Consider the following 15,997-nt stretch of genomic DNA (forward strand, 5'->3'; position numbering starts at 1 on the left):
TTTTTTTTTATCTCTAATAGCTTACTCTCGAGTGGAATCGCGAAGTAAAATGAGAGATAATCCTGTCCTGGGGGAATGACCTTAGGAATAACTTTGTGACGAGAACCGTGAAGGAAAACCGTTGGAGCGTTAAAGGAAACGAAAATCCCTTCACGATGAGATTTTTATCCTCAAGAGAAACGGTTGGATGTGATCTAAATACTTAATTAGTGTAAACATAAGGGATTGTATCATCCCTTCAAAATTTATATGATGAATTCATAACAGGCCATCTCATTTAGAATGGATTGATCCCTCAAACCAAACACTCTGTACAATGAAAACGCCGCTAGTGTAGATTGTTCAGCTATCCTTTAATATGTAGCAACACTGAAGATGTACGGATACTCCTGTAGTCATGTTTCTTGGTCATTCTTTGTGTTCATTGGCAGAGAGACAGGTAACCAGCACCTTTCTTCGCCATCATCACGCACCACAGCGGATGCATTCGTAGATCACTCATTCTTTTGCTTTTTTACCAAGGACAGAGTGCTGCCATTTCATTTAACTATTTAAGTACAGGATAATGCACCACCCATAAGGATCAACACCGTATGTATGGTCACTCATTCGTGCTGCTACCTCTTTTCCATCTCAAAAGTGATGCCCAAATAGCGCCGTGCAGCAAAGCAAAGCACTGCCTTTTCTAATCCTCGCCCGATGCAGGTAGCCCAGGCGAGACGAGATGCCGAGGCGGAGGCGCCTTTCGGCGGCCAATGCTGTCCGCGCTGCATCGCACCTCGCCGCAGATCGCCTCAGCACGCACCAATGCTCACGATCCCCACCTCCAAAAGCCCGAGAATCGTCGCGAGAACAAGGAGGCGATCGATCGATCGATTCGAACCACAGATTAATCTAAGTGTGGTCCGTCTGTTTCCGAGGTGAAATTCGCAATGCGCTCATCAGCAGAGATTTCAATTTCGTTTTATAATTTTTTCACCGGTGAAAAGACTAAAGTTAACTATTTTTTTTAAAATTTCAGTCATTTTTTCCTCCCACGTATCAGCGAAAGAAAATTTCAAAATTAAATATTTCGTTTCCCTCCAAAATTTTTAAAATTTGCAAAATTTTATCAAAATTTCTGCAAAATTTTAATCCTGCCGATGAGTCTATTATTATTAACCACTCAGGGGCTCAAGTGGTCGCTGACCTGGAGCGCTTCACGAGCAAATCTATCTCGCATGCGTCCCTGGCCACTTGATGCATGAGTCGTGCTGCCACTATATAGTGGACACTGAGCTGGAACCCCTGGCCTGAGTGATCATATATCCTATGTGATTAGCTCGTCATCTATCAGGACTGCTACCTCTTTTCGGTTTCACGTCGAGTTCACTGCAAAAGAGAAAGATGATACAGTAATATATCTCAACTTCATTTTCAGAGATGGTGTTGTTGGTATGACTGTCCTGTCCACTTATGGTTGGTGGACTTTCTCGCCCGGCTTTTCCAGAGCTGGTCTCATGTTAACTGTTCGAAACAAAGCTGGCTAGAAAGATGGCAATCCAGCAGTTCACCAGTCGGTTCCAAATGGATGCATAGTTGCACCCTCATCGAAACTGTAGTGCAGTACTACCTTGTTCTGGTTAGCGGTGGCGAACAGCTACTGTATCTGTACTGCAATATCCGTGAGAATCTGTACTGGACATTGTCCAGATCTGTGCTTGAGGTAGCCGGCAGGCAAGGGCATTGTCTTTTGGTGGTCCGTCATGGAAAAGAAAGGCCTAGTGATGCCACAATTCTTGACAACCGTCATGCCTGTGGACTGTTGTGAAAAAAAATTGAACGCTTGGTCAATTAGGAGCTGGATTTCCTACTAGGGCTTTGGAAACTGAGTGTATTTATGATCGTTTCGGCGATTTTGTGATACGCAGAAGAACTTCCAGAATATGGTCACAATTCGAACTTTGAATAGACGCCTTTTGCAGCTCTGTTCATGGATGCAGTTGTGATTTGGCATCCTGCTTTTGTTTTGCATCCCTGAAGGCATTCTCACATGGTCGAATTCTTGTTTACATGATTTTTCAATCTATTTTCCTTTTTGAGGAACAGATCTGTCGGAAATTGGGTAGGTGGCCGCCGTTAGCCTAATTCTTCACTTAATTCACATGAACACTAGCCCTAAAATCAAATACCTCGTTAGAGCAGATTCTTGAGAACTTACCTGATCCAGATGACGCCATAACGATGTAGCTCCATCGGAAAAGAGCCGCAATAGGGATCAGTTCAGCTCAATGAAGTGCAGTGCCGTGCCAGCCATCAGTGATGTGTCTGTTGGTGTAGTCAATCACATGGTCGCCAGACTTGAGGTCGTGGACAAAGTAGCGGCGGCAGTCTTTATACCGTAGCAGCTCCCGTGATGTTCGGTTAGGGTTTTGGAGGTGTGAAGGGAGGTTAAACCTAGTGTGAACAGATCAAGTAGGCGCCGACTCCTCCCTCTCCCCCTCTGTGTTCATATGGCGCTACACGAGATTGGATCATAACCATCGAGTTGGTTGTGCCCGCGTACATAGAGTTTGAGCCTCCCCTATCTCTCGATTCTATTAGGATTAGGTGGCTGAGATCAAATCTAACATTCTTCTCTTAATCGTAAGGCTAATATCATAAGCTCACTTTCAATGAAACAGCACACCAAGACAAAGCATCACAGCAGCCAATGAAATACCATCGAAACCTTAGTACCTATGGTGCAATATTCTATCTCGAAATGGATATTTGCTATGCTTAATGGGAGATGGTTTACTTTATGTTCTTCTTATCCAGAGTCATAGGATTTCCAATAACTATATACCAGCAACATGATCACAAAAGATATTGAGTGGTAAGCCTTTAGTGAGTGGAACCGCGAGTATTGACTTAGTATTTATATTCTTGACACTGATGGTTTGATCAGCTTCAAACTGGTTCCTCAGATATTGGAATGTCCCAAATTTATCGCCCTTATACATATTGTATTCATCAACACTCTTTCTATGTATGCCTTTTATGACAAAACTAATACTCTTTTGGATCTATCTCAGTGAATCTCAATGCTAAGAACATAATAAGCTTTATTGAGATCCTTTATATCGAAGTTAGATGAAAGAAATCTCTTGATTTCAAACAACATATCCTTATCACTCCTGGCCAATAAGGTATCATCCACATAAAGAACCAAAATTCTCTCCCTTTGAACTTAACATAAATGCAGTTATAAACTTCATTTTCTTTAACGCCAAAATTTCTTATGACTTTATCAAACTTAAGATACCACTGACTAGATGCTTGCTTTAGACCATAAATTGATTTCTTAAGTCGATATTTCATATGTTCCTTGGCAATTTATCCAGAGACTCAATCATAAAATTTACTGTATAAAACATCATTGTTTGGGCAATAAACACTAATAAATCCAATGTATAAAATGATAAAATATTTAAAAAATCGTTGGAAAATCCCATTTTGAATAAAAAGCTCAAAAACGGCTAAAAGAGCACTTGTGTGGGGCCCACACACGCGTAACGGCTCGACCTGTTGATTCAGTGCTGGCCCTCGTTAACACGAGGCAACCCAGTAGTCGCGCGCTGACCTACGTTCATGCTAGTCGGCTCATCTTCGCCCCGGTTTTCTCCCTGCTCTAGCCCGTAATGACGAGACCAATGCATCTCGATCGCTCGATCAGATGTGACGGTGCACCGACGATTTTGCCCGATCAAAAACCCCGAGCGCCCCGGGAACCCTACCCTAATCCCATTTCTTTTGCTCCTTCGAGAGAGAGAGAGAGAGAGAGAGAGAGAGAGAGAGAGAGAGAGAGAGAGAGAGAGAGGAGAACGGCGACGATGACGAGCGAGGGCTGCTTGCCGTAGAGAGAGTGAGCACCACAGCTAAGTAGAGAAGAAAGGCTCCACCGTTGGCCTGCTTGTCGGCTCACATGTGCTACCAAGGTCGCATGCGGCTCTGTCGAGCAGATCTACGATGGTGAGCTTTAGGACGGTGCGCGTAGCGAGAGGAGGGGCATGCCGGCAGAGCTCTAAACCGCATGTGCAACGAGAACGTGATGGAAGCACCGTGACTCAAGATCCGCTCGCGACCGAGACGGAGGAGGCAGATCCGCTGGAGAAGACATAGGAATCGGCTATGACGGCCTCAACGATGACATCAATGTGCCTAAAAACGTATGCATACCTCCTCCTATTACTTTACGGTTTCTGATTTGGGGCATGCGATTCTAGGGTTTCAAAATTAGTGCAAAATTGGATTGGGGCTTCCGAATTTGGGGAAAAGGTCCATTAGTGCTTCGGATTTGGGGATATTTCTTAGGGATAGTCTTTAGGGTTCTGAAATTTCCCCAATCCCCTCCTTCTATATGCTACCCGAAGCCAATTCACGCCCAATTGCCCTCAATCCGAGCCGATTAACACAAAAACACACATACATGTATGTAAAAAAAGAGAGACTAATTCGTTATCAATTTGATCTAATCGAGGCCAATTAGGACTAAGCATGATCAATCTGAAACTAATTGACCCTAATTCATGAATATGTGTACATAGGTGACCTAATCTCGCTGATCAAAGCATAATTGGACATGATCATGACTAATTCACTTAAACCAATTACTAATTAGCATCATTCGGTCATAATCTAACATAATTAAGCCTAACTAGGTTTGATTAGGGCCTAGTAAGGCTCTGATGTCAAATGTTAACCTAATTCTTCACTTAATTCACATGAACACTAGCCCTAAGATTGAACACCTCGTTAGAGCATAAGCATGAGTACTTACATGATCCGGATGACACCATAAAATTATAGCTTCGTTGAGGAAGAGCCGCGACAAGGATCAGTTTAGCTCAGTGAAGCACAATGTTGTACCTACCACATGTGATGCATCTGTTAGGGTAGTCGATCATGTGGTCACCGGACTTGAGGTCGTGGATAAAGTGGCAGCGGTCTTCACCCTGTAGTAGCGCCCGTGAGGATCGGTTAGGGTTTGGAAGGTGTGGAGGGAGGTTAGACCTAGCATGAACAGAGCTAATAGGCGCCAGACTCCTCCCTCTGTGTTTAAATGGCACTGCACGAGATTGGACCACAACCATCGAGTTGGTTGTGCCCCCATCAAGACGCGTACATGGAGTACGAGGTCCCCCTTTTCTCTCGGTTATGTTAGGATTAGATGGGCGAGATCAAATCCAATCGCTGCATGTCGAAGTGTGTATTACTTTTTGAATTCTTGAAGTTTTTATTGATAATCAAATGATGTCTCCTTCTTAAGCAAAGTGACCGAAGACACGACTAGACAACAAGAAGCATTATCGAAGATGCAAGGGGCTTCCTTAGAAATGGGACTTTTTGTTTTTGTTCATATGATGTGTGAGATCTAGAATGCATGAATGAGCTCAAGGATGTTGGTGTGTCGAATTGAACAACGTACGTGGCAACAGGGATGATTTATAGTGTAAGCCAAAAACCAGAAACCACAATGTTCTCCGAAGAGAAAAGGAAATCAGAAAGCACATGCAAAATTGAAAGTGTGTCTAGTCCCCTTGTGGGTTTTGGATAATTGATGACAAGCGATTAAAGAGACTAAGGGTTTTATCAAGTGTATGAACATGTGTTAGTCCCGTTGAAAAAGGATAAAAGATGTCTATGCCCTTTAAAAAGAAAGAAGAAGTGACATGAAGAGACTCTTAGATTCTAACTGTTTTTAAATTTGAATTTTGAGTCTTAGGAATATTGTACTATTAAGAGGGTTGCTTTTTGTAGTTTTGGTAGTGTCTCAATACTCAAAGTGCTTTATGAAAACTAATTTTTAAGAGACACCATTACTCACGAATACCGGGATCAAAGGGTTGTTTTGTCTGGTTCGGGAGTCTCCGGACTGGTCTGGAAACTCCGAACTCGGTAGGTGTTACGGAGTCTCCGAGTGAGACTCCGTGAAGGGCTCTCGGTTAGGCATTATTTCTGTGCCCGGATACTCCGGACAGTTCATTTGTCCTGGATACTCTGAGTGAGTCTCCGTGAAGAGCTCTCGGTTAAGATTTAATTTTAATTCCCGGAGTTTCCGAGTTCATTCAGATACTTCGGATGATGTTGAAGAGGGAGACTCCGAGACAGGCTCTCGGTTAGCGAAGGTTTTTACCGTAGTCTCCGAGCTAGTCCGGAGTCTCCGAGGTCTAATGGTTCCGGATCTTCTCGGCATCATCCAAACTTGAGTTCTAGCTGGTTTTTCTCTAAGTCTTACCCGGAGACTCCGGGTGAACCCGGATACTCCGGGTCAGTGTAACGGTTAGTTCTGACATGTTAGATGCGCGGTTTTCTATGCAACCCGGAGACTCCGAGTCTGCCTAGTTTACATAGTAACAGCTAGTTTTGGGGGAAGAGTATAAATACCTCTTCACCCTCTCTCATTGAATGCTTGCTGAACCACCAGCTAATTTACTCTCTCTAGTGCATTCAATAGCCTTCTCAACTCTCTAGTGCTCAGTCTTTGCAAAGTTTTTGAGAGTTTGGTTTGGGGAGTGAGATTTTGAGCAAGAGAGCAAAAGAAACCCTTTGAGCATTTGAGTTCTTGCCTAGCTGCTAAAAGAATTTTTTTCTCTTGAAGCTTTGTGCATCTAGACGGCAAGAGGTCACCCGTAGAGCATCCAATTGCTGTGGAGTACCACGGGGAGTTTATATTACCCTCAATTTGAATAAGAGTCATTGCTTGATCTTTGTGGTCGCTTGGGAGAGGATAGGGTTGAAAAAGACCCGGCTCTTTGTGAGCTCCTCAACGGAGACGTAGGCACTTCTTTGTAAGGTGGCCGAACTTTAGATTTAAATCTTGCAAGTTATTCATTCATATTGCTATTTGAGGATTTGCCTCAAATTTATTGCTTGTGAGTATTTATTTGCGCATCTATTGTTCAGTAGAATATATCCATCTTAGAGTCACTATGATAGCTCATAATCTTTAGTAGAATCTCTTAAGCTTACTTAGTTTTCGAAGGTTCTATATAGTCCGGATAATCCGAGTCAATTCGGATACTCCAGTACTCGGAGTATCCGGAACTGCCAGAGTCTCCGGACCCTGTTTAATCCGCTGCTGAGTTTTAATTTTTAGAAACGACTATTCACCCCCTCTAATCGACATAAAGGACTTTTAAAAATAAGACAACATGATTACATGAGTCATGCACTCGATTCTCTTCTCTATCTTTTTTTTTTTTTCAAATAATGGAGAAGAGTTTCCATCATCTGTACTATTGTCAGTGCACACAACCTCTTGTGTTCATGATCTTGGGGTCTTGGAACGGCAAAGAGTGCTAGGTACTACTACGTAGTTGACAAGGACTCGTGTACTCAGTTCTTCTCTCATACCTGCTTTCCTTGTCACCATGACAGCTACTTGTCCATATATCTTCTTTTGCACAAGGTCACGGACCTTTAAGAGCAAAGTTGGATAGCCTGGTAGGTCCTAACCCGTCTTGCAACTCAAGTTCCCATGGCGTATCAGGTTCTTCCTTTTAATTTTTCTAATCCATCTTTTTCGCGTTGGGTCAGATGACTACTGAGTGCTGATAACTACAAAAGGCTTCTATTTTCTAAAAGCAACCTTATGAGCTCTGATGGAATATAACTTCAAAATTGCAAGAGTTTGAAGATCCAATTTCTTAGTGTACACACTGAACCTATGTAAACCGGGCCCAAGCTATTTCAGCCCAGGAGCCCATAAACCATAACAAGGATCTAGTGTAGTATCAATTTATCAAAGAGGCCCAATCCTCTTAAAAGGAAAATTAAAGAGGCCCGGTGCTATAAAAAAAAGTAAATAGTCCGTACTTTCTTCCTTAACTATTGCTTGAGTCTGTTTATCTTCTCGAATCGTAAAATCAGATATCTCACCTCCTTTAACTATTTAAACTGGTACAATTTACTTTTTGAACTGATTTTAATTGTGGTTTTGCTTTACGTGGTGACAACTCAATTTGCCCTGTTGGCAGCGTTACGCTGACGTGTCATAGAAAATTCAAAAAAAATTAAAAAATACTAGAGACAATTCTAAGAACTTCTATGATTTTTTTTTTAAAAATAATATCCTTTGCATCATATTTCATGGACAGGAAGCTGGGAAAAGAAAAAGAAAAAGTATGCTTTAAAAACGTGTAGCTCATTTATTAACTCACATCAAGGAAAATATTAGTATACAAACAAATATTTTTTGTGTGTATGGTGCACTTTAAGAGGATCTATAAAATTAGTTTCACTTCATTTCAAGTTTTATTAATTTCTCCATGATTTTAATAAAGTTCACAAGCATAAAGTGAACATGTTATGAAAAAGTATTGTAATTAACTTTGTCATGTATACTATTATTTTTCTACACAAATAATTATTTAAGTAAACTTATAAAAGTGGTTTCACTAATTTTAGGGGTGTTTTGAATTAGTTATGAATTAATCTAGTTGCAACACATTTACCCAATCCTGCATGTTAAAATAACTATTTAATAATTTCATATATTTTTATAATATATAGGATCATGTAATAAGACTAAAAAAATTGGTTTCATGATTTTTGTATTAGCAAATAATTAACTATGCATTAACTAGGTATATCAAATAAATTTTGTCATAGAAAATATACAACTTTTTCATGAGTATAAATTTTTTATCATATATATCATGTTACAAGGACACAAAAAAATTTGTTTCACTTTATTTGAAACTCAAATAAATTAGTTATTGATTTTACAAGGAAACCAACAAAAACCAGCATGTTCACTTTATGCTTGTAAACTTTATAAAGATTATGAAGAAATTAATAAAACTCTAAATGAATTGAAACTAATGTTATATATATTCTCTTAAATTACACCCTACAGACAAAAATATGTGTTTGTATGTTAATATTTTCCTTGACGTGAGTTAATAAATGAGTTGCACTCTTTTTAAAGCATGCTTTTTCTTTTTTTTTTCCAAGCTTCCTCTCCATGAACTATGATGCAAAAGACATTATTAAAAAAACTTATCAGAAGTTCTTAGAATTGTCTCTAGTACTTTTAGAAATTTTTATGATTTTTATGATTTTTTTGAATTTTTTATGCCACATTAGCGAAACGTTGCCGACAGAGCAGGCTGAGTTTTCGCCACGTAGGATGAAATAACCATCAAAAGTAGTTAAGGAATTAAATTGCACTAGTTTGAATAGTTGTATGAGGAGAGATATCTGGTTTTGCTACTCGAGAGGATAAACAGACTCGAACAATAATTGACAGAGGTGATATGAACTTTTTCTTAAAAAAAATAAAATTCAAGAGGCCCAATTTGCAAGAAGCTGGGCAGATGCCAATGACTGCAAATGTTATACACAGCACAAGGCGAAAGTACAATGCTCACCACACCCTTCCTCCCCCGCCCCCTCTCCGTTGTCGCCGGACTGGCTCCGATGCCATATTTTCCTCCGGTGCCACCTTGGTTTCCTGTCAACCCCGTCTCAGTGCTCTTCCATTCTTTCCTCGTGCCCTATCTTGACTGGACTGGAATGGTCTGACTCCTTTCTAGACTTCATAGGCATTTTTTTTTCAGCTTCGCTAATTTTCAATTGCCCAAAAATTCTTACCTCTCAATCACATAGTTCCTTGGGTATAAATACTTACATTTTGGACAACGGTATGATTTTCAATGTGTAACTTTGACTACTATTTTCTATTCAAATATATTTATAAAACATAATAAAACTATAATATTATGAAATACTTCTCAAAACGAATCTATACATATGATATTCATACCTGGAATCTAAATGTTTTAAAATATATCGACAGTCAAAGTTTAAAATGTTTGATCAGAATGTTGTCCAAAACATCATGTATTTGTGATTGTTAGGATTTTAGCAGAATACGTTCCTGGCGGCGAAGCATCCTCGTCGGACTATTCAGGATGAGCAGCGGAGATAGACGGCTCAAGTCTAGGTACACAGAGGTTCACACATGGCAGACTCAAGTTGACGTGCATATTCGTCAAGGTGGAGTTTGTTGGAATATGTGTACATGGTAGGTTACAGATAGACTTGAGTTGTAATTGGGTGGGACTAGGATTAGAGTTGTAGTCGAACTCCTAATTCCAAGCCTTTAAATAGAAGACACCACCATTGTAACCAAGAAAAAGACTGAAATAGTTAGGGATGAGCGTCCGTAGTCATGCCCCGAGGATGTAGGCAACTTGGTCGAACGTCGTTAAAAAACATCGTGTCTTGTGTATTGATCTTGTATTTGGCTTGATGATTCTGATGATATTTTCGTTAAAATCCTAACAGTGACGGGGGGAGTAAAACTAAAAGTACATAGCTTAAAAGTGCAACGCCAGCCTTCAAATTCAATCCAGCTTTGACATGGTGCTCCCAACAATTCCCAAGTGTGTGAATCTTTTGTCTCACCCGGCAAGATATCAAACAACAGTTGACAAAAAATCCGACGACTGCTCCAATGTCCACGACCACAACTTAGCTGGCAAAGAAACCACACACTCGGAAACCTTCATGAGCCCAACCTCCGCACAAGCCATCCTCAAGCAAAACAAGAAAGCGTCAGGAGCCAACAATTGTCGTCCATCAGAGCACACGAGTGGCTTGCCAATTTTGGGTCCTTTACCAACTTCCCCTCCACGTGAGCTCATTCAGTTGTCCAACACAAAGTCAAGGCCACCTTGCCATCGCCATATAAAAGGTGTCCAAACTTGAGTGAAAAATAGGTGGCCATGTGTGAGATGCGAGTTGCTGAACCGTAGGAGAAGATCACATGCAAAGGCGCAACTATCACTTTAGAAGGCATACACGATAGCAACATTCCAGAAAGCACACGAGCCATCGTTCGCGACACCGTTGAATTCATATAGTATGGTATGCTGAGTTACTTGAAATGTTGCAGGCTAGATTTCATATAAAAGAACCTTACATAGGGAGAGGCATCACTGACTTCAGAGCTCTATTTTTTTCGCATTGGCTTCTTCGTCTTCCTCGAACTTCAGGCCATGGCAATGGCTTGTGCTCTGAATTCCGGCGACAAGAAAAATACCTTGATGATGCTTACTGCGCCGGTGAAGAAAGTAGTCAGGATTCCTGCTTCGTGGGGAAGACATGCATGGAGTATCGGAAGAGAAGATCCAAGAAGAGCCGTTCATGCTCTTAAGGCTGGGACGTCTCTCACACTGGTCTCGCTCTTGTATATACTAGAGCCTTTCTTCAAAGGGATTGGAAAGAATGCAATGTGGGCAGTCATGACAGTAGTTGTCGTGCTTGAATTCACTGCAGGTAACTCGCATGGCCCGTTAGTGTATATCAAGATGATAACACTTCATATTTGTTTCCATATATATGTAGTCTTCTTGCACCTAATAATAAGTTATTACTGATCAACAGGAGCAACCATATGCAAAGGCCTGAATAGAGGATTAGGAACAGTTTTGGCAAGCTCTCTCGCATTTCTCATTGAACTTGTAGCAGTGAGATCCGGAAAGGTTTTCCATGCTTTCTTCGTGGGAGCTTCGGTCTTTCTGATAGGTGCGCACCTCATAAAATCAATATTCAGGACATAAACTACGTATTCGTCGATGATAACACTCATAATGTTGCCTTTGTTTAATTCTCTCTGACAGGATTTGCTGCCACATATCTGAGATTCTTCCCATCGATTAAGAAGAACTACGATTACGGGGTGGTGATTTTTCTGCTAACGTTCAATCTGATAACGGTGTCAAGCTACCGGCAACAGGATGTGCTGCCTTTGACGAGAGATCGCTTAAGTACTATTGCCATTGGGTGCGCAATATGTCTGTTCATGAGCCTCTTGATATTGCCAAACTGGTCTGGAGAAGACCTCCACAATAGTACTGTTCGCAAATTTGAAGGATTAGCGACATCAATTGAAGGTAATAACCACTAGCATAATATAAATTAAAGCTTGTAATAATTATCAAAACTCACCAAAAAAATCTTACCGAAGAAATGTTGCAGCTTGTGTGAATGAGTATTTCCGAGAACAAGACAAAGACGATAACGTTCTTGATAAGCAGGCAGAAAGAGCTTCCATTCACATCGGTTATAGAGCGGTCTTGGACTCAAAATCCAGTGATGAGACCCTAGTAAGCAACCTTTTATATCTTTTCTCTCTTGATACCGCAATATTTTGCTCTCGAGATTGATGATAGGCATACCTGCTTTTCGATAAGTGACACATATATATAATGATAGTTAGAACAATGCAAACTAAATGGCCAGGCACACTATGCAAGCTGGGAGCCAAGACACTCGATGCACTGTTACAGTTACCCGTGGCAAAAGTATGTGAAGCTTGGAGCCGTGCTCAGGCACTTTGCATATACTGTTGCTGCACTTCATGGATGTCTGAAATCCGAGATTCAGGTACTACAAAAGCCCCAACTTTTCTGGTGAAATGATCCCTTTTCCAGATTAATTTGCTTATCCCATTTCAATTAGCATGTAAACAACACATTTCATTTCTCTTTGAATGAACCGTGCTCACATGATTGTATTCTATGATGTTCAAGACTCCGCCATCCGTCAGGTCATTGTTCAGAGATCCATGCACAAGAGTTGCACGAGAAGTTGCCAAGGTTCTGCAGGAGCTTGCATTGAGCATAAAAATCCACCGGCGTTGTGCCCCTGATGTGCTCTCTGATCATCTTCACGAAGCGCTGCAGGATCTGAACTCAGCTATAAGATCACAGCCACGGCTCTTTCTCGGTTCCAAACATGCGTGTGCTGCCAATAGACGTATGCTAATGGAACTGAACTCTGGAAAGCATATGGCATCGAGAGCAACTCTTCCTTCGTCCAAGACTGATGCAGCATCACTGTTGGAAAGAAAGAACACCAAGACAGATCAACCATCAGGCCGCAATGAGAGAAGCACGTTACGGCCGACACTTAGTAAGATCGCCATCACGAGTCTTGAGTTTTCTGAAGCACTTCCGTTCGCCGCATTTGCATCATTGCTGGTAGAGATGGTGGTACGACTGGAGCTGGTCATAGAGGAAGTGAAGTACCTGGAGGGGGCCGCAAACTTCAGAGAGTTCACTGGGCATGATCATCTGGCCATTGATCTCACAAGCAACGAGAAGATGAGAAACACTAATGGTGCGCCGTTAAACCCGGTTTCTACTGCAGCTGAGTAAGGGCTTAGTAATGGATAAACCAGTGTCAACCATTCTGAGAAGAGAGAGACATGTATTTATTTATTTATTTCAGAAAACATGAACCTTGGGCTCCCGAAAATAGTTGTCAGAACATATCTTTCATGTAATTCAATAATTTCCACCGACCACTGAATTATTTGTTGACATCCAAATAATTGGAGTTAGATGGTGTCAAATCTGTCACATGAGCAGTATGGCACCTGTTTATATTTTGAACGAAAATCAGTAAGCAATGCCTTTTCTTTGTCAAATTTAAATCTGTCCTTCGGTGGCCTGCGTTAGGCATTGCATAATTATGCAACTACTTACTACTACTAGTTTCCCCTTATATTTTGCTGATGGTTCGAGTATTTGGAACTTTCCTCCATGGGTCCATGGAGCCAAGCCTATCAGCGATAACGAGCTGAAGCACTGGCTGAAACTCTGTTACCAGAACAAAAACCATGGGCTACTTATGTAAGCAGCAAGGGCTTGGTCACTGGATATTTTTTAAGCAAGCTTGGTCACTGGATAGTAAAAGCAGCCATGCTTAGATCTTGTGGCGGCATCTGGCTTGCTGAAGTCCTGGAGGTCTGCTAGATCATGGTTGGTTGGTACTAATACCTCATTAATTAAAAGAATTGATAAATTTCACTGGAGTGATTCAAGCCCCTCAAACACCCGAACTTGTACCTTCGAGATTCACACTCTGGCCGGCAGCTCATTCTTCTCCAGCGACAGCGAACTCCTCCAGCGAGTTAGGGTGAGGGGTTAGAGCATGGAGTTCCCGAGAGCCTCCGTGCTTAGATCATCTCCAACCGACTACTCATATTTGACCTCTATTCCTTTTATTTAGGGGCTCCTCATCCAGATTTCATCCCTCTATTTCTCAACACGTTCCAACCGACCTCTCATATTTGACCATCTATATTCGAATCACCTCTATTTTATTAATATCTGGTAACTCTCTCTCTCCTCTCTCTCCCTCTCTCTCTCCCCTCTCTCCCAAATGAGGGGTTGGATGAGGAGCCACTAGATGTAGGGGGTGAGGGAGGAGATTTGAGGGCTCCTCAAATAAAGGGGGTCGGATAGGGGGTCGGTTGGAGACCGATTTTCATCGTTTTTTCCTCAAATATAGGATAAGGGGTGAGAAGAGGGCTCGGTTGGAGATGCTCTTAGAGGGAAGGCCTTCTGGCCTTAGGTCGCAGTTGGACCGACATTGGGCGATAGTGCGCCACCGAAGACACAGGCCGGCAAGAGTGCGGTGGGCAGTCGACTGTCCGCTGGAGATTGGTTGGCGTGGCGACTGCCGACGGCGGGCCGGGAACCACAGGAAAGAGGGCGGGGCAGGGGCTCGGGCACCCCGGGATGGCTCGCCGGCGTCGTCAGGTGGCGGCAGCGGCGTGGGCAAAATCGGGTGTTGGATGGGCCTTAAACACTCCTCTTCTCCACAGACGGCCCCTTAATTAATTAAATGTCAGCGATATCTCTTTAAAATCAAGTTCGATTTGTAGTTTTGTTTTTGCGAAATGGGCTGGATTATATTAAAAGTAAGGAACAGTGTCACCCCTTTACATCAAAGACCCTGGAACAAAGAAAAATTACAAAGTAGTCCACACAGCTTCCCAGGAAGATCGAACTTCACCTATCCAAGCTGATGAGGGATTCCAAACCTTGAAGAACGCTGCATCAGACAACGCCTGAGACTCTGATCGTGACGCATTTGGACCTCTGAAAGAGCATCGGTCACCCGCCCGTCAGCCAAGATAGAGGAGGACGAAAGGCTGGCGTTGCCACCCATAACAAAAGGGATGACCCAACAAAGCATCCACGGCTGACAGCTCATCGCCGGCAACCCGGACCAACAACTCAGCATAGGGGCATCCGAAGATCCTCAATCTAGCATGAGAGCATCCAAAGATCCCCAACCCATCCACAAACAAAATGAGAAAGATTAACCCCAAATCCTTACCGGAGAGGACCGCAACCAGGCTGACCGTAAGGTGCGACGCCGGTAGTGAAACCGTCGAAAAAGGCCAAAAGAAGCAGCTAACCTCTAGTGACCTCATTGCCCGAAGGAGACGTAGAACTATCTAAACCTAGATCTACACATAAAACTAGCTTCTAACTATCCTACAAGTTGTAGCCAGCGTCGATCCATCGAAGCCATAGCACCTCCAGTGTCGAAGAGGCAACCGGAGGGCAAAGCTCGGCGAGATCGATGTCGGAAACTCGAATCGCCTGAAAGTCTCCTGTGGCTACTATAGCGGGAAAAGAACTCTCAAGACCCTCCGCCATTGAAGATAGCCTCTTGATTTGTAGTATTTAGTGTAGTATTAACAAAGTTCTTATACTCATCACTTATCACCTGGTGATTGATGGAGTACTCCATCATAGAGATGTCAATGGAACCCGATTTCCCATGGAGAATTCCTCTATTAAAGAACGAGGATAGAGAGATTTTATTCCCCGTAAGAATACAAATGGCAGAAATCATATCCCCGTCGGGATTAGTGGGACGGGTATGGGGAAACATTCCCCGTCCCCATTTCTCATAGGGACTTGTTTCGGTGCGGCAAATAGTAGCCTCTACGGTCCAGCAAGCAGCAGCACAGCTCGCGTGGTGGCGGCCCAGGCATGCACGACCGGCCCAAGCAGGAGCCATGCGCGGCCTAGCGCAGTGTGGGTCAGCCCAGTAGGCTGCCTCGGCCCAGATAAGCGTGCACAAGGGAGCCTGATGGGGTGGCCCAGTGGCTAGGTGGGTAAGCAGATGCGAGAGAGACCAGGTAAGCGACTGACTCTTCAAT

General features: G+C 42.6%; 1 protein-coding gene across 3 annotated transcripts; it reads left to right on the forward strand.

Annotated features, from left to right (window-relative positions):
• The first annotated feature begins 10,762 nt into the window (after positions 1-10,762).
• Positions 10,763-13,470, forward strand: LOC133930021 (aluminum-activated malate transporter 12-like). Of its 3 annotated transcripts, none has more exons than XM_062376707.1 (7): positions 10,763-10,896; positions 11,025-11,307; positions 11,416-11,556; positions 11,652-11,924; positions 12,010-12,137; positions 12,247-12,417; positions 12,564-13,470. In XM_062376707.1, exons 1-7 carry the CDS (start codon positions 10,894-10,896, stop codon positions 13,188-13,190), a joined length of 1,626 nt encoding a protein of 541 aa, XP_062232691.1. In that variant the 5' UTR covers positions 10,763-10,893; the 3' UTR covers positions 13,191-13,470. The 3 variants fall into 3 exon arrangements, with proteins under 3 accessions (XP_062232691.1, XP_062232693.1, XP_062232692.1); XM_062376709.1 differs by having other exon boundaries at positions 12,274-12,417; positions 12,564-13,469; XM_062376708.1 differs by lacking the exon at positions 10,763-10,896 and having other exon boundaries at positions 10,916-11,307; positions 12,564-13,469.
• The last annotated feature ends 2,527 nt before the right edge of the window (positions 13,471-15,997 follow it).

This window comes from Phragmites australis, chromosome 10 (genome assembly GCF_958298935.1).
Source record: "Phragmites australis chromosome 10, lpPhrAust1.1, whole genome shotgun sequence".
Taxonomy (NCBI): Eukaryota; Viridiplantae; Streptophyta; class Magnoliopsida; order Poales; family Poaceae; genus Phragmites; species Phragmites australis.

What these genes read in the sequence shown, in the direction of transcription:
- LOC133930021 (XM_062376707.1), top strand. An exon ending in ATTAGCGACATCAATTGAAG is followed by an intron (nt 11,925 to 12,009) that starts GTAATAACCACT and finishes GAAATGTTGCAG; the next exon opens with CTTGTGTGAATGAGTATTTC. An exon ending in GTCTGAAATCCGAGATTCAG is followed by an intron (nt 12,418 to 12,563) that starts GTACTACAAAAG and finishes ATGATGTTCAAG; the next exon opens with ACTCCGCCATCCGTCAGGTC.